The sequence below is a fragment of the Malaclemys terrapin genome, chromosome 20, assembly GCF_027887155.1.
Source record: "Malaclemys terrapin pileata isolate rMalTer1 chromosome 20, rMalTer1.hap1, whole genome shotgun sequence".
NCBI lineage: Eukaryota > Metazoa > Chordata > Testudines > Emydidae > Malaclemys > Malaclemys terrapin.
The window spans coordinates 18,585,198-18,609,438 of NC_071524.1; the positions used below are offsets into that span (position 1 = coordinate 18,585,198).

The window sequence follows — 24,241 nt, forward strand, 5'->3', positions numbered from 1 at the left end:
CCCGCGCACCCGGCCTGGCCAATAGCAGCCTCCCGTGCCAGCCGGGCCCCCGGGGAGCCAGCGTTAGTCAGTCGCTCGAACGAGGATGCTGACATCATGGCCTGTCTATTCCTCCCCGCGAGCCGGTTCCCCGGTGGCCGCACATGCGCCAGGCGCCCCCCAATGAGTCATGCTGCTGCCTAGGTGAGTTTACCCAGCGACAGCACCGGCCATTCAGCAACTTCCCCGCTCACATGATGCAACGCACACGCGGGTGTGTGTGTGACAAACACCCCCCCGCCCCCCGCCCACGGGCCCACGTTCATTCAGACAGCGAGCGGACCTGCTGGCTGAACAGGGACGGGCCCAGGTTAGCTGGAGGGCGGGCGCTTGTGCTCCCAGACAGACAGTGTATTTGGATGAACTCGGCCCCACGCGGCTGATGGGATGGGGGAGCTGCATTCCCGGGATCAGCCCCCCCCCCCCCCCCCATCATCCCGGGCGGTCCCTCCCCCTGCAAAGGGCTCGTTTTAAAATGCACCAGTGGCTGCAAATGGCCCCGGCCGGAGTCACTGTAGCCACGACGCCAGGGCGAGTCCGACTCGTACCCTCGGTGTTTTGCATCAGCAGATGCTGTGGGGCCCGATTCTCCCCAGCCCCGCAGCCTGGGCCCAATTCTGCCCTGCCCAGAGTGGGAGTGTTTTACACCCGGTTTGTGCTGGCCCCAGACCTGGGCACAACAAGTGTGAAATTCTCTGGGCCAGCAGAGACTCCTGTTCCAGCAGCGCTTTGCACAGGCGTCAGCAACACACGAGGTGTCAGGCAGAAAGTAGCCAGAGTCCGGTGCCTGTGAGAAGGAACAATTCCCTGCTCCAACTCCGGGTCTTCAACCAAGATCAGGGCCCCGTCGCGCCGGGCGCTGCCCAGACCCCAGCTAAGATCAGGGCCCCGTCGTGCCGGGCGCCGCCCAGACCCCAGCCGAGATCAGGGCCCCGTTGCGCCGGGTGCCGCCCAGACCCCAGCCGAGATCAGGGCCCCGTTGCGCCGGGCGCTGCCCAGACCCCAGCCGAGATCAGGGCCCCGTGGTGCCGGGCACTGCCCAGACCCCAGCCGAGATCAGGGCCCCGTCGCGCCGGGCGCTGCCCAGACCCCAGCCGAGATCAGGGCCCCGTTGTGCCGGGCGCCGCCCAGACCCCAGCCGAGATCAGGGCAGACCCCGACCAAGATACAATCCCCGCCCCAAAGAACTTTCAGTCTAAATGGAAAAGGGTGGGTGGGGAAACCGAGGCACAGAGCGGCGACGTGACTTGCACAAGGTCCCCCAGCTGGTCAGGGGCAAGACGCCCAACTCTCAGCCCTAGCCACTACACTGCCCTCTCGGCTCCCGTCCTGGAGCCTGTCGCTGTCCCCTTGGCCAGATCCTTCGGCGCCGGCCGGGCGGCATTCGCCTCGGCTGCAGAGCGGGGCCCTGATGTCACCTCCACAGCGATGACATCCACCTCCCGCCAACCGCTGTCACCTGAGTCGGCCGCAGCCCTCCAAAAAGCCCCTGAACATGAGCTCACCGGGAGCCTGAGATCAACACGCCGGAAACCACCCGCTGATTCAACTTCCAGCCAGGTGGCGGCTGTGGCTGGGGGCCGCTGGCCCGCGGGGGCAGGAGGCCCCGTTTGCAGGCGTGGCTGAAAGCAGAACGTGGCAACAGCCTGGAGCGAACGTGTCCAGTGCCAGACCGGGAGTTTGGGGGCACCAGCCCCCTGGGGTGGGGTCCTCAGGGGGAGGGAACAGGAGATGCAGTTTATAACTGAGACTGCGCAACAGGTACAGGGGGCCCCAGCCCGGAGTCCCAGGGCTCTGCACCCTGCTCCCCCATTGACACCAGGCCCCTAATCTACCCACTGGCTTCCACTCCCCTCCCAGAGCCAGGGAGAACCCAGGAGTCCTGGCTCCCAGCACCCCCGCAGCACCCTCCCGCGCTATAACCCACTAAACCCCATTCCCATCCCAGAGCCAGGGAGAACCCAGGAGTCCTGGCTCCCAGCACCCCCGCAGCACCCTCCCGCGCTATAACCCAATAAACCCCATTCCCATCCCAGAGCCAGGGATAGAACCCAGGAGTCCTGGCTCCCGGCCCTCTCACCGCCCCGCCCCCGGCCCGCTCTAACCCACCCGACCCCACTCCCCTCCTTTCACACTCACTTTGCACTGGTGCAAACAGCTGCACGAGGGGCAAGGCAGCTGGGACTCAGCACAGGGCGGCCGGGGGATGCCGTGGGTCCCGGTGACGGTGAGCTGGAAGGATGGGGGGCCAGGGCTGCCGAGGAGACGTCCCTCGCACCAAAGGCTGGCAGCCACAGCGGGAACCCGAGCTGGACAGACCTATCGGTCTGACCCAGGGCAGGGAGAGTGGGGGGCTGGGCGGACAGGCCGTTTTCTCCCCGCCCCACCCCGCCCCCCGGCCCATTCCTCCTGCAGACCCTTTGCGGGCTGGGGCTCGAGGGTTCACTTTGGTCTCTCGTGTCCTCTCCCCAAACCTGCCGGCCCCAGCCCCGCTCGGACCCCCTAACCCCCGCCCCTGCTGTGCACCCCGACTCCATCTTCCTCTCTGACCCCGCACAGACCCCCCCCATCCCCAGGTCTCCTCACCCTGCTCTGCCTTGTGCCCCGAACCCCGCTCTGCCCCTGTTCTGTGCCCCGAACCCCGCTCTGCCCCCAACCCCTGACCCTGCTGCGCACCCCGACTCCATCTCCCTCTCTGACCCCACACAGACCCCCAGTCCCCAGGTCTCCTCACCCTGCTCTGTCCTGTGCCCCAAACCCCCCTCTGTCCCACCCCTGCCCTGAACCCCCCGCCCCTGTTCTGTGCCCCGAACCCCGCTCTGCCCCCAGCCCCCTCCCCCGACCTTGGCCCCTTCTGCTCTCCCCCACTATGACCTTTGACCCCGCTCTGACCCTTCCCCCCCCCCAGCTCTTTGATTAACGCCGCTGGTTCCACTTGGCTGCGCTCCCCCCCAGCAGCTGAGACTGCCCCCCCCAGCCGGGCTCTCATTGGTGCGAGCTGCGCCCGGCGCAGCCAATCAGCGAACAGCAAGAGCCTGTCACCAAAGGAACAAGGACCACGTGCGGCCGCGGGACCGGGGCGTCTGCTCCCAATTCCCCCCCCCAGCCTGAAAGCGGGGGGGGCTGTATCCCTCCCCTCCCCCATTGCACCCCCAGAGCCCCCGAGCCTGAGAGCGGGGTGGGGCTGCATCCCACCCCTCCCCCATTGCACACCCAGAGCCCCCTGCCTTAGAGCGGGGGGGCTGCATCCCACCCCTCCCCCATTGCACCCCCAGAACCCCCAACCTTAGAGCGGGGGGCTCCATCTCCCCCCTCCCCCCACCCCATTGCACCCCAGCTTTAGAGAAGGGGGCTGCATCTCACACTGCTCCCCACAGTCCCCCCAGCACTGTCCCACTCCCCTCAGGTCCCCCTGAGCTGCCCCTCGCATCACCCCCTAACACACCCACACCCACTCTGCCCTGCAGCAACATCTCATAGGCTGCCCCATCTGTCCATCCCCCCACTGCCCACCCCCTTTTGCCTCCTCCTCCCCGTCTGTCCTGGGGGTTCTTAGCCCTAGAGTAGGAGTTCCCCAAATTCCCTGGCCCCTTCACTCGCCCCCCGTTTAGTGGAGGGGGCTGCCCCAGAGACCAACTGAGATGGGAAGAGGAGGGAGCCCGGACTCCTGGGTTCTATCCGCATCTCAGGGAGGGGAGTGGGGTCTAGTGGGTTGGAGCAAGGGGGGCTGGGAGCCAGGACTCCTGGGTTCTCTCCCCAGCTCTGCCCCCTACTCCCTGTGTGACCCTGGGGGCAGGCCTCCCTCCCCTCTGTACAATGGGGCTGCAGAGCCTGGCCCCCCTCATGCCAGGCGTGGGAGGTGGGAGTTTTGAACTGTGGCCCATGCTGCAGGGGTGGGGAGGGGGGATACAAGGCCACAGCTGGCATCTGGCTCCACGGGCTGGTATGGAAGGGGGCCGGGTCGCTGCCCTGCCCTGCTCATGGGGTTGTGTGAAGGGCTGGGGCAGGCAGGACTGAGCCTGGTATCCCAGATTATCCCGGCCTCCCTCCAGCACCAGGCCCAGCTGGGGGCAGCAGCTGTGTGTCCCGCACATCTGGCAGCCCTGGTGTCCGGGAGTCCACCTGGCGGCCGGACGAGCCCGGTTCATGGGTGGCTGTGGCTAATCCCCTGGCTCTGCAGAGCGAGCCTCACCCCACTGAGCCAGCCGCCAGAGCTCCCGGGGAGCTGGGGGGGGTCCTACCAGGCTGCCCCTGCTCCCTGCTGTCCCATCTCGGGGTCTATGGGGTGTGGCGGGGGTTAGAGCAGGCTGAGTTTGGTCCCACTGTTGGGGGATGCTCTATCGCTTCCCCCCAGGGGCCCCACCGGGGTCAGCCGGGCCCCACCTTGGCATGTCCAAGGCTCCCAGTGCTGATGCAGCCAAGTACCACATGCATAGCACCCGCTGCTGACATGCTGCCTCCTCTGGGGTGAAGCGCCCCTGCTTTTAACAGCTGCACAAGAACCCCTCACCTGGTGCTGAGATGCAGCCACCTCTGGGGTGGGGCGTGGGGGCTGTTTATACAGGGATCCCTCACCCAGTGCTGAGATGTGGCTGCCTCTGACCCTGCCCCAGGCAGACCCATTCAGTGCCCCGGTGTCACGGAGTATTGGGGAACTCAGGGCCCTGCACCCCCGGCTTCCTGCGATTCACCATGACTCTCAGCCAGCCAGTAAAGCAGAAGGTTTATTTGGATGACAGGAATACAGTCCAAGACAGGTCTTGCAGGCACAGACAACAGGGACCCCCTCAGTTAGGTCCATCTTGGGGTCCCCGGGCATCCAAGCCCAGCCCCCCTTGGGAGGTCAGAGCCATCTATGCCCCCCAGCCCTCTCTCCCTGCCTGCTTCCAGCACTCTGCTTTCAGCGACCCCTCCCACAGCCTTTTTTTTCAGTTTCCCGGGCTAAGGAGTCGCCTCCCCTTCAACCCCTTCCTGGGTTCTCATGTTACACACTCAGGTATGCGCCCTCGGGCGCCCTCGGGCAGATCCCATCCTGCAATGCAGACTATCCCAGAACACTCCCCTGTCAGCATTCACAGACCACCGTGAGAACAGGCCCAGTTCGTCACATCTCTCCCCCCTTCGAGACCGAACTGAGCAGGGTCACTTTAGCCAGTGACCTGGGGAAGTTCGAACCTACCCCCGTTCCCATGGATGCCCCCGCATCCCTCCCATTCCTTGGTGAGAATTACACCAGGCCCCTCCAGTTTCACGCCCCCCCTTAGGTCGGGGGTGCTTGATGGCACTCGCAGTTCGCATGTGGGAAGGTTTATGCGGCCTGCGCCCTTTTCCCACCCCCATACCTCTGGGGTTCCAACTGGGCTGTGGTCTTCTCCCAGCGTTCCAGTCTGGAGGTCTGTGCTTTGGGCTCTCTTGGTTCAGAGCCGCCCTTTTAACCTTGGCCACCCTCTGGAAAGGATCCTTTATGCTGGGCAAGGGTCCTAAAGCTGTTTTCCCCTTGTCCCAGGCCTTCCTCCCCCTCTGACAGGGGTCACAGGATCCGCAGTACTGTCGGACAGTAACAAAGACCCCAGGCCAGTAAAAGCTCCGTAGCAGCCTCTGCTGGGTACGCCAGGTTCCCTGGTGCCCTGCGAGGGGAATGTCATGGGCCCGGCACAGCAGCTGGCGGCGATACTTCTGGGGTACCACCAGCTGCCTCCTGATCCCCCCTGACTCCATTTTCCCTGGGGGAGCCCATTCTCGGTACAGGAACCCCTTCTCCCACAGGAACCTTTTCCGGCCACCTCGTCCCATGGTCTGTACCGCATTGAGGTCGGCTAGGTCCCTTATCTTCCGCAAGGAGGGATCTCTCTGTAACTCGGCCTGGAACTCAGCAGCTGGGACAGGGATGGCCACCTGCTCTTTCTCGCCCGCTGGGTCCGAAGCTGCAGCCTCCCTGAGCCGCGTCCCTGGGCGTTCCCTCCCCACCAGCTTAGGGTCCCGCGCCTCAGGCAAAGCACCCCCCCCAAGGCCAGGGGGCAGTGCCCCTTGCCGGCTCTGACCGCGGGTCACAACTAAGGCGGTCTGGGGGCTGCTTGGCCAGTCCTCTAGGTCCCCCCCCATCAACACCTCGGTGGGCAAATGGTGGTGCACTCCCACGTCCTTGGGGCCCTCCTTGGCCCCCCATTTCAGGTGTACCCTCGCTACGGGAACCTTGAATGGGGTCCCGCCCACCCCGGTCAGGGTCAGGAAGGTGTTGGGCACCACCCGATCTGGGGCCACCACCTCGGGCCGGGCCAGTGTCACCTCTGCGCCCGTGTCCCAGTAACCATAAACTTTCTTCCCCTCCACCTCCAGGGGAACAAGGCACTCGCTCCGCAGGGACAGCCCCGCGCCAACCCTGTAAACGGAGAACTTTGAATCCGGAGCATCTGGCCCCCCAGAGAAGCTAGCCTGGGGCTCTCCTCCCTCCTTAGCAGGTGGTACTCTGCCAGCCCCCCTTCCCTGGGAATGCTGCCTCTCGCCGGGCTGGGTCTCTACCCAGTCAACCCTCTGTGGGTTCGGCCTGCTCAGTCTGTCCCTGAGCCTGGGGCACTGGGCCCGTATGTGGCCCTTTTGGCCACAGTGGTAGCAGCCCATGTCCCGTGGGTCCCCTTGAGTGGGTCGGATGGTCCTGATGCCGGATGTTCCCCTCTGATGGGGTTTTTCTGTATTTTCCCACGGGGAGGTCCCATGGTGACTCTCTCTCTGCGTTGTGGTGGGATTGCTCCTTTGGGACTCCTCCCTTTTATCTCCTGACCGGCTCTTTACGAACTCATCGGCCAGCCGGCCTGCCTGTCGCAGGTTCTCTGGCTTTCTGTCCACCAACCACAGCCTCAGGTCAGATGGGCACCGCTCATACAGTTGCTCCAGTACCAGCAGTTTGACCAGGTCCTCCTTCGTCTGGGCCCCATCAGCCCACTTGCTGGCGTATCCTTCCATGCGGGCGGCTAGTTGCAGATATGAGATCTCAGGGGTTTTATCCTGATTCCGGAACCTTTCCCGGTACATCTCAGGAGTCAGCCCAAACTCCCGTAGCAGGGCCTTTTTGAATAGCTCATAGTCCCCTTTCTCTGCCTCTTCCAGTTGGCGGTACAATGCCACGGCTTTGGGGTCCAGTAAGGGGGTAAGGACCCGGAGTCTGTCCGCGGGATCAACCTGGTGCAGCTCGCAGGCCATCTCAAAGGCCTCCAGGAAGTCATCCATGTCCTCCCCCTCCTTGTATGGGGCCATGATGCACTTATCAAAGCTCCGTGCAGTCCTGGGTCCCCCCTCACTCACCGCAGCCGGGGGTTCGCTGCCCCTCAGTCTCGCCAGTTCCAGTTCACGCTGATGCTGTCTCTCATTCTCCTGTCTCTGTCTCTCTTTCTCCTCCCGTTCATGCTGTCTCTGTCTCTCTTCACGCTGATGCTGTCTCTCTTTCTCCTCCCGTTCACGCTGATGCTGTCTCTCTTTCTCCTCCCGTTCATGCTGACGCTGTCTCTCTTCATGCTGTCTCTGTTGTTCACGATCCTCCAGCTCCCTCAGTTTTAGCTCTTTCTCCCATTCCAGCCAATTCCGCTCCCCGGATGCGGAACGCCGCCGGGAGGATCCTCTGCTGGCCGGCGGGCTTCGCTGGGGGGACCCCCTGCTGGCCGGGGGGGTCACGGCGCCCTCGGTATTTGCTGGGCTCCTCCCCACCCTTCCCCTAGGCATAGGAAGGAGGGGTCTCGGGAAGCCCTCAGCAGCCGGCTGACCACTCCCAGCTGGGACAGACACTGGTGCCTGCGCTGCATTTGCCAGGCTGCTTCCCTGAGACACAGGGATCAGTTCATTCGCGCGATCTTCCGCCTCCAGCTGGGCAATGAGCTGTTCTTTGGTGAGCCTCCCAATGCGCAGCCGCCTCTGCTTGCACAGCTCCACCAGGTCGCTCTTAAGCCGCTTGGCATACATCTTCCTGCTGGCCACTCACCGGCCTGTGTGCTCACAGCTCCCCACAGTTCCCAGGGGGCCCCCCTAGTGTGCCAGCCCTTCTCGAGGTCACCGCCTCTCTGCCAGGGTCGAGCTGCAGACTCCTCCGCCCCTGGGACCACTCGCTGCGATCCCCCCGGGGGACCCTGTTACTGCAAAAGTCCTTCTCGCTGGTCACACACTCCCAGGGGTAATAACCGTCTCTCTCTCACTCTTCAGCACGCCTGGTCCCCGTCAATCCCCCTTCGTTTTACTGCTCCCCAGTCACTTACTGCAGGAAGCGCCGTCCACGGGGTGCAGTAGATCCCGCCGCTGCCACCAGTTGTCACGGAGTATTGGGGAACTCAGGGCCCTGCACCCCCGGCTTCCTGCGATTCACCATGACTCTCAGCCAGCCAGTAAAGCAGAAGGTTTATTTGGATGACAGGAATACAGTCCAAGACAGGTCTTGCAGGCACAGACAACAGGGACCCCCTCAGTTAGGTCCATCTTGGGGTCCCCGGGCATCCAAGCCCAGCCCCCCTTGGGAGGTCAGAGCCATCTATGCCCCCCAGCCCTCTCTCCCTGCCTGCTTCCAGTTTGGAAGTCAGCCAAGGCCCAATCAGTGGCTGCCAAAAGGGAATGAGATCTGGGTTCTCCCAGAGCGGGCTCTGAACTGCTCACCTGGCAAAGTTGGCAGATGGGAGCTTGGACTTTCTGTTCACAGGACACCTGGGTTCTGTGCCCGGTTCTCGCTGTATGAGCTCGTCTCTCTGGGCCGCAGAGCCCCACCTGTAATGGGGGCTGTGAGCCTGTGGGGCAGGGCCCGCCTCTCCCGCAGGGTCTGGGGCCCGGGGCTGCAATCTGCCCTGGGCAAGGAGAAAACAGCTGATGGGGGGAAGGAGAGGCAGGTCCTGGTGCCGGGTGAGCCACTGCCGAGGTCTCAGAGACCCCTTGGGCTGGCCCGTTCTCGTTGCCGGGTGTGGGTGGAGCTCAGATGGGACGGGGCCTGCGCCCCCATTCCTGCTGCTGGGCAGGGGGGACTCAAACTGGACACTGCACCCCTCTGCCCAGGCAGCTCCTACGCTCGCTGTGGGTGCCCTGGGCAGGGCGCAGGGGGAGAGGGGCTGGCCCTGGCGCCAGGGCACCTGGGGGGTTACCCTGCTTGGGTGGGGTGCACCCAGCCCTCCCTTTGGGGGCCTGCTACTCCTGCCCTTCCACCCTGGGTGTGTTTCCCCCCCTATAAATAAGTGACTATCCCCCCCCCAGCCCTCCTCCCTGCTGGTCCAGCCCTCTCCTCCATCTGTGTCGCCCAGGCAGCCGCGGCCAATCAGCGCCCGGGAGCCCAGCAGGAAGAGCAGCTGCCATGGAAACAAGGCTGGATGCTGCAGGATGAAGCTGGCAACACCCTGGCAGGGCTGGCAGGGGCGGGCAGCTCGCTGCAGCGGGGACCCTGGGGCTGCTCGGCTCCCCATCGCTCAGGCCTCCCGGGCCACCAGAAGGGGCAAAAAGGTCCCCAAGAAACAAACTCCCTCTTGGGGAGACCCGAACCCCTCACATAGGGAGCGATACACGGGGGACTCCATGCAGGGGCTGCAGGTCGGGAGTGAGGGGCACCAGCAGAGCTGGGGGGGGCAGGGCTGGGACACCAGGGGGCTGCAAGTCGGGAGTGAGGGGCACCGGCAGAGCTGGGGGGGGGCAGGGCTGGGACACCGGGGGGCTGCGGGCCCTTACACTGGCTTTAAACTGCAGCAAGGGAGGTTTAGGTCGGACATTAGGAAAAACTTCCTCTCAGGGTGGTTAAGTGTGGGAATAAATTGCCCAGGGAGGTTGTGGAATCTCGTCACTGGAGAGTTTTAAGAGCAGGTTGGACACACACCTGTCAGCGATGGTCTAGATAATACTTAGAAGTGAGGGGCACCAGCAGAGCTGTGGGGAGCCTGGGGCTGGGACAACAGGAGCTGCAGGTCGGGGGTGAGGGGCACCAGCAGAGCTGGGTGGGGTGGGGAGTTTAGGGCTGGGATAGTAGTCAGGGCTGGATTAATGCAGGGGATTTAAGGGCTGCAGCCCAGGGCCTCGAGCTAAGGGGGGCCCCGCAGGCCCATGGGCTGGATGTGGCCCGCTGCTTCTTTTCACCCGTCCCGCAGCAAGTGTCCGCGCTGCAGGCCAGACACCAGTCCCCGAGCCTCAGCGCCCACCCTGGGCCTGGAGCTGCGAGCGCCAGCTCGCCGATGTGCCCCTGCGGCCCCTAGGTGAGGGGCATTCAGGGAATATCTGCACGCTGCCCCACCATAGCGCCGGCTCCACAGCTCCCATTGGCCGGGTAGTGCGGCCAATGGGAGCTGCGGGGGCGGCGCCTGCATGCACGGGTAGCGTGCACCGCACAGAGCGGCCTGGTCCCTCTGCCTAGGGGCCGGACATGCCGTCCGCCTCGGGGAGCAGAGCAGCGTAGAGCAAGGGCAGGCAGGGATCCTGCCTTAGCCCTGCTGCGCCGCCAACCAGGAGCTGCATGAGGTAAGCACCTCCCGGCCGGAGCCTACACCCCGCACCTCCTCCTGCACCCCAATCCCCTGCCCCATCCCGGAGTCCCCGCCTGCACCCAAACTCCCATCCAAAGCCCGCACCCCTCACCCCCTCCTGCACCCCAATCCCCTGCCCCAGCCCGGAGTCCCCGCCTGCACCCAAACTCCCACCCAAAGCCAGCACCCCCTCCTGCACCCCAATCCCCTGCCCCAGTCTGGAGTCCCCGCCTGCACCCAAACTCCCACCCAGAGCCTGCACCCCCTCCTGCACCCCAATCCCCTGCCCCAGCCCGGAGTCCCCGCCTGCACCCAAACTCCCATCCAGAGCCCGCACCCCCTCCTGCACCCCAATCCCCTGCCCCAGCCCGGAGTCCCCGCCTGCACCCAAACTCCCACCCAAAGCCAGCACCCCACACCCACTCCTGCACCCCAATCCCCTGCCCCAGCCCGGAGTTCCCGTCTGCACCCAAACTCCCATCCAGAGCCCGCACCCCCTCCTGCACCCCAATCCCCTGCCCCATCCCGGAGTCCCCACCTGCACCCAAACTCCCACCCAGAGCCCGCACCCCCTCCTGCACCCCAATCCCCTGCCCCAGCCCGGAGTCCCTGTCTGCACCCAAACTCCCACCCAGAGCCCGCACCCCGCACCCCCTCCTGCACCCCAATCCCCTGCCCCAGTCCGGAGTCCCCGCCTGCACCCAAACTCCCACCCAAAGCCAGCACCCCGCACCCTCTCCTGCACCCCAATCCCCTGCCCCATCCCGGAGTCCCCGCCTGCACCCAAACTCCCATCCAAAGCCAGCACCCCACACCCCCTCCTGCACCCCAATCCCCTGCCCCAGCCCGGAGTCCCCGCCTGCACCCAAACTCCCATCCAGAGCCCGCACCCCCTCCTGCACCCCAATCCCCTGTCCCATCCCGGAGTCCCTGTCTGCACCCAAACTCCCACCCAGAGCCCGCACCCCGCACCCCCTCCTGCACCCCAATCCCCTGCCCCAGTCCGGAGTCCCCGCCTGCACCCAAACTCCCACCCAAAGCCAGCACCCCGCACCCCCTCCTGCACCCCAATCCCCTGCCCCAGCCCGGAGTCCCCGCCTGCACCCAAACTCCCATCCAGAGCCCGCACCCCCTCCTGCACCCCAATCCCCTGTCCCATCCCGGAGTCCCCGCCTGCACCCAAACTCCCATCCAAAGCCAGCACCCCACACCCCCTCCTGCACCCCAATCCCCTGCCCCAGCCCGGAGTCCCCGCCTGCACCCAAACTCCCATCCAGAGCCCACACCCCCTCCTGCACCCCAATCCCCGGCCACCAGCCCGGAGTCCCTGCCTGCACCCAAACTCCCATCCAGAGCCCGCACCCCCTCCTACACCCCAATCCCCTGCCCCAGCCCGGAGTCCCCGCCTGCACCCAAACTCCCACCCAAAGCCAGCACCCCACACCCCCTCCTGCACCCCAATCCCCTGCCCCAGCCCGGAGTCCCCGTCTGCACCCAAACTCCCACCCAGAGCCCGCACCCCGCACCCCCTCCTGCACCCCAATCCCCTGCCCCAGTCTGGAGTCCCCGCCTGCACCCAAACTCCCACCCAAAGCCAGCACCCCCTCCTGCACCCCAATCCCCTGCCCCATCCCGGAGTCCCCGCCTGCACCCAAACTCCCATCCAGAGCCCGCACCCCCTCCTGCACCCCAATCCCCTGCCCCATCCCGGAGTCCCCGCCTGCACCCAAACTCCCACCCAGAGCCCGCACCCCCTCCTGCACCCCAATCCCCTGCCCCAGCCCAGAGTCCCTGTCGGGCACCCAAACTCCCACCCAGAGCCCGCACCCCGCACCCCCTCCTGCACCCCAATCCCCTGCCCCAGCCCGGAGTCCCCATCTGCACCCAAACTCCCACCCAGAGCCCACACCCCCTCCCGCACCCCAACCCCCTGACCCATCCTGGAGCCCACTCCCCCACTCCAAACCCCCAGGGGCCCCACAAAATCTAATAGCCCCAGGCCCACTGGAGAGTTAATCCATCCCTGATAGTAGGAAACCACGAGTTGGGACTGAGGGGCACCGGCAGGGCTGGTGGGGTGGGGAGCTCGGGGCTGGGGCAGCAGGGGCTGCAGGTCAGGAGTGAGGGGCACCGGCAGGGCTGGTGGGGTGGGGAGCTCGGGGCTGGGGCAGCAGGGGCTGCAGGTCGGGATTGAGGGGCACCGGCAGGGCTGGTGGGGTTGGGGAGCTCGGGGCTGGGGCAGCAGGGGCTGCAGGTCGGGATTGAGGGGCACCGGCAGGACTGTGTGGGGTGGGGAGCTCGGGGCTGGGGCAGCAGGGTCTGCAGGTCGGGATTAAGGGGCACCGGCAGGGCTGGTGGGGTGGGGTTCCTTTTGGGATCCCCTTTTCACGATTTAACCCCAGATGCCCCTTTAGGGCCGAGCGTGCGGCTCCCGGGCTCCCACCCAAGCACTGAGCTGGGCCTGAGCTCAGACCTGCTCCCAGCTGGAGCATCCCGCATCCCTCCCTGCGACAGCGCCTCTCGCCAGCTCCCACGCTGCCTTCGCTCGCTCCCAGCACCGGCCCGCAGACTCCATCTAGCGGGCTCGGTGGGAGCCGGCAGGGTCGCAAACATCATTCTGGCCTGTATTAGCAGGAGTGTTGTAAGCCAGTAATTCTTCTGCTCTGCTCTGTGCTGGGTAGGCCTCAACTGGTGTGTTGTGTCCAGTTCTGGGCGCCGCATTGCAGGAAAGATGTGGATAAACTGGAGAAAGTCCAGAGAAGAGCAACAAACATGATGGAAGGTCTAGAAAACCTGCCCTGCGGGGGAAGATTGATAACACTGGGGTTGTTTAGTCTGGAGAAGACTGAGAGGGGACGTGAGAACAGTTTTCAAATACATAAAAGGTTGTTACAAGGAGGAGGGAGAAAAATTGTTCTCCTTAACCTGTGAGGACAGGACAAGAAGCAATGGGCTTAAATTGCAGCAAAGGTTGTTTAGAATGGACATTAGGAAAAACTTCCTGTCAGGGGGGTTAAGCGCTGGAATAAATTGCCAAGGGAGGTTGGGGACGCTCTGTCATTGGGGATTTTTTAAGAGCAGGTTGGACAAACACCTGTCAGGGATGGTCTAGATCATACTTAGTCCTGCCTTGAGTGCAGGGGACTGGACTAGATGACCTCTCGAGGTCCCTTCCAGTCCTACGATTCTATGATTCTATGGAGGGATGGACAGATGGATGGATGGATGGACAGCTGGATGGATAGAAGGATGGAGGGACAGATGGAGGGATGGAGAAACAGATGGAGGGACAGATGGACAGATAGAGGGACGGAGGGATGGAAGGAAGGACAGATGAAGAGACAGACAGATGGAGGAATGGATGGATGGATGGTTGGACAGACAGTTGGAGGGATGGACGGAGAGACAGATGGCGGGACAGATGAAAGGATGGATGGATTGATGGAGGGACAGACAGAGGGACAGACAGACAGATGGATAGAGGGACAGACGGAGAGACAGGTGGATGGAGGGATTGATGGATGGTTGGACAGATGGCTGGACGGACAGACAGAGGGACAGATGGAAGGATGGATGGATGGATGGTTGGACAGACGGATGGATGGAGGGATGGAGGGAAGTATGGACAGATGGTTGGATGGCGGGACAAATGGAGAGACAGATGGACAGATGGAGGGATGGCTGGACAGATAGATTGAGGAATGGATGGATGGAGGGACAGAGACAGAGGAACGGAAGGATGCACAGATGGATGGAAGTACAGACAGACTGACGGATGGAGGGACAGACGGATGGAGGAATGGATGGATGGATGGACAGATGAATGGAGAGATGGAGGGACAGACAGACAGATGGAGGGACAGATGAAGGGATGGCTGGACAGATAGATTGAGGGACGGATGGAGGGACAGACGGATGAAGGAATGGATGGATGGATAGACGGATAGACGGATGGATGGATGGATGGATGGAGAGATGGAGGGACAGACGGACAGATGGAGGGATGGAGGAATGGACGGATGGAGGGAGGGAGGGACAGACAGACAGAGGAATGGAAGGATGCACGGACGGATGAATGGAGACATGGCAGGATGGAGGGACAGATAGATTGAGGGATGGATGGATGGAGGGACAGACAGACAGACAGATGGAGGGACAGACGGAGGAATGGAGGGATGGATGGAGGGATGGAGGGACAGACAGTCGGAGGGACGGACAGAGAGGCCCCTGTCTCTGGCTGGGGGTGCTGTCCGGCCCAGCCCACGACCGAGCCTGGCAGGGGTGTGTGTCACCCCTAAGCATCAGCCCCGGGACCCCCGCCCCAGCGCTAACCCTGATTGGGGGCGTGGCTCGTGTGGGGGCGTGGCTCGTAGCGGGGGGCCCACAGACTGACGGGGTGTCGTGGCCCTTTTAAGGCCCCCCCCACGCCCAAGGAAGCGGATGTGGGGCCCAGACACGTGGTGGAGTGGGAGGAGCGGGCGGGGGGAGCAGCGGGGACAGGTGGGTCCGGAGGGCGGGGGTCCGGGGTAGGGGGCTGCTGAGGGGTATTTGGGGGGCGGGGGGTAAGTGGGGCTGGAGGGGGTCCGGGGTAGGGGGCTGGTGGGGGGGATTTGGGGGGCGGGGGGTAAGTGGGGCTGGTGGAGGGTTGGGGTGTGGGGCTGGCGGGGGGTATTTGGGGGGCGGGGGGTAAGTGGGGCTGGTGGAGGGTTGGGGTGTGGGGCTGGTGGGAGGGATTTGGGGGGCGGGGGTAAGTGGGGCTGGTGGAGGGTTGGGGTGTGGGGCTGGTGGGAGGGATTTGGGGGGCGGGGGTAAGTGGGGCTGGTGGAGGGTTGGGGTGTGGGGCTGGCGGGGGGTATTTGGGGGGCGGGGGGTAAGTGGGGCTGGTGGAGGGTTGGGGTGTGGGGCTGGCGGGGGGTATTTGGGGGGCGGGGGGTAAGTGGGGCTGGTGGAGGGTTGGGGTGTGGGGCTGGCGGGGGGTATTTGGGGGGCGGGGGGTAAGTGGGGCTGGTGGAGGGTTGGGGTGTGGGGCTGGCGGGGGGTATTTGGGGGGCGGGGGTAAGTGGGGCTGGCGGGGGACCGGGGTAGGGGGCTGGCGGGGGGGATTTGGGGGGCGGGGGGGTGGGGGTCTCCCCCCGTCGGTCTCTGTCTTTCCGCCCATGGTGCTTTGCGTGCCCCGGGGTGCCCCCCAGCTCTGTGCAGTGGGGTCACGGCCTGGCCCTGCCCCACACGGGAGGGGCCAGGCCCGGGACTGACCCCTGGTGTCTTTCACAGCGGAGCCGCCCAGCCCGGCCCAGGAGATGGTGAGTCTGGGGGGAGGTGATCGGGGGGGAGGGGAGCTGCATTCACAGCTCTGGCTCCAGCCTGCCCCTCTCGGGTTGGGGTGCCCCTGGCAAAGTGGGGGTGGAGCAGGAGTCACGCCCTGGGGTCACGGTGCCGCTGGCAGCTCCAGGGGTTCCCCACAGTTGGGTCCCCTCCGTTGCTCTGACCCAGCCCAGAGGTGGGGGGACCCCCCCAGCCCGTGTCAGCCCCCCAAAGCCCCCAGGGCCCGAGGTGCCAGGCGTCGGGCTCCAGCCAGGTCCCTCTGGGAGGTGGGGAGGGACGTGCGGCATCTGCCCCGCTCCCGGGTGGGGTGCAGAGGTCCTGCCCCTGCCCCAGCTCGGCCTGTGGGGCCCCCCCAGCTCTCCCTGCTCTCTCCTTAGTCGGCCACGCTGGACCTGAAGTCGAAGGAGGAGAAGGACGCGGAGCTGGACAAGCGCATCGAGGCGCTGCGCAAGAAGAACGAGGCACTTATCAAGCGCTACCAGGTGGGAGCTGGGGGGGTTCAGGCTGGTGCCCCAGAAAGTGCTGGGCAGTAGGAAAGCCCCAGTGAGTTCCCATCCCACCGACGACCCCTCCCTTGCGGTGCCAGCCCCCCCCCATCCCACTGCCGACCCCTCCCCTGCGGAGCCAGCCCCCCATCCCACCGCCAACCCCCCCATCCCATCGCCGACCCCTCCCCTGCGGTGCCAGCTCCCCTATCCTGGTGCCAGCGCCACATCCCATCGCCGACCCCCCGCCAGCCCCACTTACCCCCTGCCCCCCAAATCCCTCCCACCAGCCCCCTACCCCTGCAGCGGGTTCCGCCCCGTGGTGTCGGACGTGCCCTAAGGCACCGAGGAGCCGTGTAATCCAGCTCGTGAGACACAAACGTCCAGCAGCAGCTTAACTCTGGGGGTGGTTTATGTAACACCAGGCTGGGGGGGGGGGCAGGTCCTAGAATCCCTGGGGGTCCCCTAAACAGGGACATGGGGGGGAGAGGGTTATTTTCTCTGAAGCAGAGGCATCTGGTGCTGTGGGCGGGGGCGCGTTCTGGGCCTGATGGCCAGTTCTGGGGCAGCAGGGAAGGGGTTCGGTACCAGTCCAGATGGGTGCGCTGGAGTCGGGATACCAGGCTCCAGGGGCAAGACGGGGTGACTACATTGGGGAGTCCTGGCTTTCTGCTCTGGGGATCAAGGTGTGGGGGGGTGTTCCCCGCTCGGCCCGGGAGCCCCGTCACGTCCCTGCCGCTCCCCGCAGGAGATCGAAGAGGATCGGAAGAAGGCCGAGCAGGAAGGCATCGCGGTGACAGGCTCGCGCCGGCCGCGCCACTCCGAGGGTGAGCCCGAGAGGAAGCGGGCGGATAAGGACGTCTCCATCACTGTCCAGGTCTTGCTGTCCCCCGGGGTGAGCGCTGGGGTGGCGGGGTGGGGGGTGAGAGGGATGGGACAGCCCCCAAGGGCATGGGGGGGCAAGGTAGAGGAGCACTGATAAGTGGCGGGGGCAACATGGCTGCTGGGGGGATGGTAGCCACTGATAAAAAGTGGGGGTGGGTAAACCAGTGGGGGGCACAACTCCTGTGGAGGGGAAGGAGGGTGGGGAAGCCAGCTTGGGGGGGCAGCAGTTGTAGGGAGGGTGAGCGGGAGGAGGGTGGGGGGGGTGGGCATGGCTGCTGGGGAGCTGAGGGGTACGGTGATAAGGGTGGGGGGCACAGCTCCTGTGGGGGGCTGAAGGGGACACGAAGTTGGGGTGCTGCGGGGGAGGAGGGTGGGGAGCAGCTGTGGCCCGGCCCTGGTTTCTCACCCTCTGCCTCTCTCCCCTGCCCCAGGAGAAGCGCGTGGTCAGTGACAGGAAGTCCCCCGGCGCACCCAAGGCTGGCCGTGGCCCACCTCCCCGGGGCGCGGGGCGGGTCGGACCGTACCCCTCCAGCCGGTCGCCGCGGGCGGAGCAGCCTGACCAGCCCGTCTGGGAAGGGGCAGGAGGCGGCGCAGGGGATGGACCGTCTCCGGGCGGGCGAGGGCGCAGGCCGCGGGGCCGAGGAGGGGCCGGCGCGGTCACAGCGGCAGGAGAAGGAGGCCCTGACAGGAAATCCAAGGTGCGTCATGTCTTGTGGGCAGTTTGCTAGGCTGGGCCTAGTTCAGCAATAGTGCGTTGCATGTGCGTTTACACTCGTGCACTCATGCTGGTGTTGCATGTTGCTTTCTGCTGGGGCAGGGGGTGAAGGCTCGTAGCAGGACTCTCCCCCGGGGGGGCGGATTGCAGAGTGGGATGTGGGGTCTCTCTGGGGGGCACCGGCTCGGGTGGTGGGGAGGGGGGCATGGAATCGTAGCAATGCTGGGCTGGAAGGGACATCGAGAGGTCGTCGCGTCCAGCCCCGGCACTGAGCCAGGCCACGGAAACCCAACCCAGCCCAGCCCTGACGGGGGTTTGTCCGACCCGTCTCCCAGCCGACTGGGGAAGCCTGTCTCTCCCCCGAGCGTTCGGAAACTTTTCCCGATGTACAGTCGTTCCCTGTTTTGGAGCTGTGCATCTGATTCCGCCCAGTCCCCGCTTCCCAAGAAAGGTGCAAAGTGCTTCACCTGGCTGAATTCAGACCAGGTCTCCAGTTGGTCCTGATCATTTTGAATCCTAACCCTGCCCTCCAAAGTGCCGGCAGCCCCTCCTCCTGGGCGTCATACACAGACTTGATAAGCGGACTCTGTTATCCACGTCACTAAGGAAAATGTTGACTGGTACCAGTCCCAGGACTGGCCCCTTCAGGACCCCCCGGATCTGCCCTCCCAGTTTGACAGCGACCCATTGATAACTCCTCGATGAGTGCCGTCTTCAACCAGCTAGGCACCCGCCTTAGAGTAACGTTCTCTAGGCCACATTTCCCTGGTTTGCTTATGAAAATGTCACGTGGAGCTGTGCCAAAAACCTTCCTGAACTCGAGATAGGACTCATCTACGGCTTCCCCCCTCGTCCGCTCGGTCAGTAATGCTCTACCGTAGAAGGAAATTAGGTTTGGTTTGGCATGATTGATCCATGCTGATTATTCCTCGTAACCCTGGGGCCTTTCTGCTCTAGGGGGTGCTGGCTCCGATCCAGCCCCAGGGCATTGACTGGCTGGCTCGGGTGGGGGCAGGGAATGGGATGTGGGTGTCCCCAGGTGGTACCGGTGTCCCCTGGACCTGCTGTGCCCTCTCACTCTTCCCCTTCCCACACCAGGAGTGGGAGGAGCGAAGGCGGCAGAACATCGAGAAGATGAACGAGGAAATGGAGAAGATTGCGGAGTATGAGCGGAACCAGAGGGTGAGTGGGGGGCAGGGAGGGGTGGCCAGCTTGGAAAACCCATTTTCCCCGCCCCTGTTTTGCTACCATTGCTGGGAGGTGCAGGGGGATGGTGGATTTCCCCCCTTCCCCAAGGGCCTCTGGGCCCCCTGTGCTGAGCTGTCCGCACCTCAGTGCCCTCTCTGCAGTGGGGCTGGGTGAGAGGGTGGGGGAGCCGTGGCTCTGGGTTGACCCTGCCCTGGTTCTCTGCAGGACGGGCTGCAGGAGAAGAACCCGGTGCGGAATTTCCTGGATGACCCGCGGCGCAGTGGCTCCTTCCAGGAGGCCGACCGCAAGGAGGGGAGCCGGCGGCACGTCCGCAACTGGGGTGGGCCCGACTTTGACAAGGTCAAGACAGGCATGGAGCGGGAGAAGGAGTGGCACGCCCCGGTATGTACCCCGGGGAGGGGGAGCCAAGGGGGCCCTGCGTGGGGGAGGGCCTTGGGGTGGGTGTCTGTGGGAGGTGGTGTGTGTGGGGGGGGTGTATCCCAGCCCCTTGCCCCTCCTACGATGGCCAGCTGGTGGGGTTGGGCCGTGGGGCTGGTGCCCCTCAGGGCAGGGGCTGTGCCTAGGTGGGAGTGTGTGGGGCGGGGTGGGGGTCCCATCCCACGGCCCTGTGAGACGCCTGTTCCTGGCTGCAAGCCTCTCTCCCCCTCCCCGCAGGGCCGCCGGCCAGGCCCCAAGAGCGGGGGGCCGCTGGACATGACGCTGTCCATGACAGGCCGGGAGCGGGCTGAGTACATGCGCTGGAAGAAGGAGCGGGAGCAGATCGACCAGGAGCGGCTGGCGCGGCACCGCAAGCCCACGGGCCAGTGGTGCCGGGAGTGGGACGCCGAGAAGACGGACACCATGTAGGAGGGCGGCGGAGCAGTGGGATCCCTGGGGCGGGTGGGGAAGGCCCCGGGCTGCACTGGTTCTCGGGGCCTGAGCTGGGTCGCTTGGCGGGGTGGGGGGAGGCAGATAGGGCCCAGTCTGAGGAGTGGGTGCGGGGGCTGGTCAGTGGGCAGCGGGGGTGTCTCTGGGCTCACACCCAGCTCAGGGAGGGTGTCGCCTGTGGCCGCACTAACCCAGCACGCGTCTTTCAGGTTTAAGGAGGGCTGTGGCTCGGTGCCGGGACCGGACCCGGGCACCAGGCGTGGTAAGTGACCCTGGCAGCGCCAGGGCCCAGTGGAGACTGGGGGGGGCCTCCCCCTGCCATTCCCCATCCCCATGGGTGGGGATACCGACGCCCTGGCGGAGGGTTCTGGGAGGGGGTGTTTGGTCCCTGTGAGACAGCCCCGGACCCAGGTGCAAGGAGGCGGGGGGCCCTACTGGACAGCATGGGTAGCTGGGGGTGGGGGATGCTGTGCCCTGGGGGCAGTACCCCTGTGGGGGGGAGATCTGTTCCCAGGCCTGGGGCAGACCCGCTGGCTCTCCACTGGTTGGACTGGAATTGTAGCCCCGGCAAGGACGGACCCTGGGGTGATCCGGAGGCCTCTGCTCTGGGAAGCGTCATCCGGCCCTGGCCTGCCTTCCGCACAGCCGTGGGGATGGGTCAGGGGCAGCCCTGCTGTGAGCTCCCCTGCCCCCAGACTGTTAACTCCCTGCTGCCCTCTCCTCTCAGACGAGAACAAGCGCCCCCCCAGGCCGCCTACCTTCGGGGAGTTCCTGTCTGAGCACCGGGCCGAGCACAGGAGGAAGGGCCGGGGCCGACTCGCGCCCGCCAAGCCCTACAGGTGAGTCCACCCTTGCCCTGCTGTGTGAGGGCCGAGGGCCGGATGCCTGGGTTCCATTCCTGGCTCTGGGCGGAGGGAGAGGGGTCTGGTAAGTTACAGCACTGGGCGGTGCGGGGGGCTGGGAGCCAGGACTCCTGGGTTCTGTCCCTATTTAAGCCACTAACTCCCTGCGTGACGAAGGGAAGGGGGGCTCACTGCACCTCAGTTTCCCCTGGGCTGGTGTGAACCCCTCCGGAGCTAGTTGGCCCTGTTCGTCGGTGTGTCTGGGCTGGGCTCTGCAGTGCTGGGTGGGGCGGGTGCCGAATGGGGTCTGGCTCGGTTGGGCCCTCCTGATGCCTGTTCCTCCCCCACTCAGCATGCACGACAACCGGTGGGAGGAGAAGGACGAGGGGCCAGGGGCTGAGGAGCCCGACCCCCGCCACGAGGAGCCACAGGTAAGGGGGCGGGGTCCAGCCACGGCCATTTGGGGATTTCCCCCCCCCCCATCCTCTCTACAAGTAGCTCGGCCTGCAGCTCTGCCCCATGTCTCCCCACTCCCCCTACAGCCCCACGTCTCCTACGGACTCACCCACGCAGGATCAGGCCCTGTCCCACTGTCCCCCGCGGCTCCCTGGGTCCCGTTGCCCCTCGCTGTCTGAACATCCCTGCCTTGTGCCAGCAGGCGGAGGTGCTGGCTGCCCAGCTGCCCCCCGAGTCCCGGCAGCCCCCCGACGAGGATGAGGACCAGTGGGAGGATGTCAGTGAGGAGGATGATGATGATGAAGGCCACCTCAGCTCGTCGGGCGAGGAGGAGGAGGCAGCGCCCCCTGTGGAGTCCCCGAAAGCCCCGCGGGCCCTGAAGGTTGGGCGGGGCCCAGCCCCCAAGCTGGACATGCCCCCGCCGGGAGCCCATGGAGGACAGGGCAAACCCCTCAGCCCCTTCTCCCCAGCTGAGGGCTACCAGCCTGTCTCAGACTGGGGCGAGGAGATGGAGCTGAACTCGCCCCGGGGCAGTGTGGGGGACAGCCCCCCACAGCGCCCCGGCCCCGCCCCCCAGGCACAGCGGGCAGGGCCCTCTGGAGAGACTGCAGGTAAGGGGAGGAGAGCTGTGCTGTGGAGGGGCAGGTATCAGGCTGGTCTGGCTTGGGGCGTTTGCCCCATTTGGACAATGGAGAGGGCCCCGGTGTGGGACTTGGGGTGCGGTCCCAGTGGGATGGGGAGTAGGGGCTGACAGAGGGGAGGGGTCAGAGAGCAGGAGTACTGGTGGGGGGGCATCACCCCAGGAAATAATGGCTCCCAATCTCCCCCCAGCTGCAGAGCCGGGCGGGCGGGGCACGGCAGAGCCTGCCGAGGCCACACAGCAGGAGGAGCCGGCGCAGGCCAGGGGATCGATGGCGTTAGCAGCCCCTGGCGGCACGGAGAGGCAGGAGCCGGCCCCCCCCGCAGCTGGGAGCCCTGAGGAGCCGGGGGTCCCTGCGACGCAAGGTGCTGGGGGTGGGTGGGGTGTGTGCTGAGTGTGGTGGGGGGGGCTGGAGGGGGCAAGAGCCGGGGGCTTGCTTGGAACCCCTGGGGGGAGGGGAGGCTCCCCTTGGCCTCTGGGGAACCATGGCTGGGCTGGTAGGGGAGGGGGCTGGCTGGGCTGCGTGTGGGGCTCAGTCCCAGGGGCCCCCAGCCAGGAGGGAGCCATGCACGGCTGGGCTGGGGTGATTGGGGGGGGGGTTGCCCGCAGCCCCCGGCTGCTGATGTTCTCTCCCTCTCCTCCCCAGCAGCCGTAGAGACCCCGACCCAGCTGGAGGCGGAGCCGGCGGCAGGCACGGTGCAAATCACGGACCTCGAGCGGGTGTGTTTCCGTAAGAGCTCGGCCTTGCCCGCCGGTGGATAGTGGGACTTGCCCCGTCTCTCTGCCCCTCTGCTGCTTCGTGGCCCCGCTGGCAGGGGCACTCCCGCTGCGGACTGATCCGCCTGCCGCGCTGGGCCTTGTCACGACTTGCTCTGGGCGGGGAGAGGCAGATCCCGGACGGGGAAACCGGCCGCTGCCTGGCTCGGGGCTGCCGCGCGTTCCTGTCCCGGTGTCTGTCCCAGGCGAGGGCAAGACAGGCCCCTTCGCCTATCCCAGGGGGCAGCTAACCAGGGCCTGAGCCTGCTGGCAGTGGGGTGGGAGTGGGGGGGGATTGACTTCGGTGGAGCGGGAGTGGACGGGGTCTGGTCTGAGGACGTGGAAAGCAGCAGCTGCTGCTGGGTCGCTGAGGGGCGAGCGGTTGAGTGGCTTTAGCTGCTGGGCCTCCCAGCTGGGAGTTCTCCGCTAGCCGCTTGCGCAGCGGGACCCGGATCCCCGCTCAGGGCCCCACAGGAGCTGGGGTCAGTAGTGCAGCAGAGGCGCGGATCGGTGCTGCCTGCTGGGGTGTGGGGTGACCTGTCTCTGTCAGCTGCACCGACAGAATCTGTGGCCAGGATTCGAACTCACGGCACGTTCTCTCTCTCTCTCCCCCTTTGACAGGATAATGGAGAGCCCTGATGCCCCAGAGCCACCCCCGAGGCTGCCGCGGCAAAGGTCAGGCGGCTCCCTCCATGACTTCCACAGATTGGTAGAGCCTCTTTCTGGAGCCGTGCGGGCAGGACGCGCTTTGAGGCTCAGCTGTCTGGATGTTGTCTGGGTTAACCTTCCCGGGGGCCCAGTCCGGGGATGCAGGGGTGTGTGGGGGTGTGTGTGTGTGGGGGTGGGTGGCCTGGAGGGTTTATTCTGATGGGAATTGCGTGACCCTGAGCAGCAGGGCGAGGAGGTCGTTCCAGCAAGCGGTGCAAAATGTCTGGGATCCACCGTGTGTCTGTCCACAATTAACCTCCCCTGCTGGAGTCCAGGAGGGGCCGTGGCTTGTGTGGGTCTGTCTAATGGGATTAGGGAGTCACCTAAATCCCGGTGTAAAGACTATGTGGGCCAGGGCGCCTCTTGTGTGCGGCTGCCCCTGGCTCACCCTGTCCCGCCCCGCTAGCTCTGAAGTCCAGGCGAGGGCTGTGGGTTACCTGGGGGCACCTGTATGATCCCCAGCCGCAGCTAGCCCTGTCCAAGCACTACTAGCCAACGTCTCCTGTGCTGGAGCCAGCCACGCTTTGCCCCTTCTCAGCTGTACCCATTGCAAGGGGCTGTTCTCGGGTGGGCTGCCTGAATGTGTCCCCGTCCTCCTGGTCTGCGCTCCCAGGCAGCCAGTTCCACCCACCGCTATGCAGCCCGTGACTCCTTTCCCCAGGGGGTAGAACTCCCCCACCCTGCCCGCTGGGGGGGTAGGAGCCTGGGCTTAGAGGTGTTTTCACTCCCCGGTGCTGCCTTGGCATGCTTGGTTGTCCTGCCCAGGTCTCCTGTGCTGTCCGGTCGCTTTCGATCATGTAAAAGCAATGCCGATGTACCTGACTTTCTTACAATAAAACCTTCACAAAGCC

General features: G+C 65.4%; 1 protein-coding gene across 5 annotated transcripts; it reads left to right on the forward strand.

Annotated features, from left to right (window-relative positions):
* The first annotated feature begins 98 nt into the window (after positions 1-98).
* On the forward strand, positions 99-24,241 carry CCDC9 (coiled-coil domain containing 9). 5 transcript variants are annotated; one of them, XM_054009949.1, is made up of 15 exons: positions 99-183; positions 15,777-15,805; positions 16,205-16,309; positions 17,061-17,189; positions 17,629-17,895; positions 19,011-19,094; positions 19,326-19,502; positions 19,776-19,963; positions 20,198-20,250; positions 20,716-20,827; positions 21,183-21,261; positions 21,486-21,897; positions 22,118-22,291; positions 22,573-22,646; positions 23,304-24,241. In XM_054009949.1, the coding sequence occupies exons 1-15, from the start codon at positions 144-146 to the stop codon at positions 23,319-23,321; spliced, it is 1,941 nt and encodes a 646-aa protein (XP_053865924.1). In that variant the 5' UTR covers positions 99-143; the 3' UTR covers positions 23,322-24,241. The 5 variants fall into 5 exon arrangements, with proteins under 5 accessions (XP_053865924.1, XP_053865923.1, XP_053865922.1 ...); XM_054009948.1 differs by having other exon boundaries at positions 101-183; positions 17,061-17,207; positions 21,489-21,897; XM_054009947.1 differs by having other exon boundaries at positions 103-183; positions 17,061-17,207.

What these genes read in the sequence shown, in the direction of transcription:
- CCDC9 (XM_054009947.1), top strand. Translation starts at nt 144, where the DNA reads ATGCGCCAGGCGCCCCCCAATGAGTCATGCTGCTGCCTAG. An exon ending in CACTTATCAAGCGCTACCAG is followed by an intron (nt 16,310 to 17,060) that starts GTGGGAGCTGGG and finishes CGCTCCCCGCAG; the next exon opens with GAGATCGAAGAGGATCGGAA. An exon ending in AGTATGAGCGGAACCAGAGG is followed by an intron (nt 19,095 to 19,325) that starts GTGAGTGGGGGG and finishes GGTTCTCTGCAG; the next exon opens with GACGGGCTGCAGGAGAAGAA.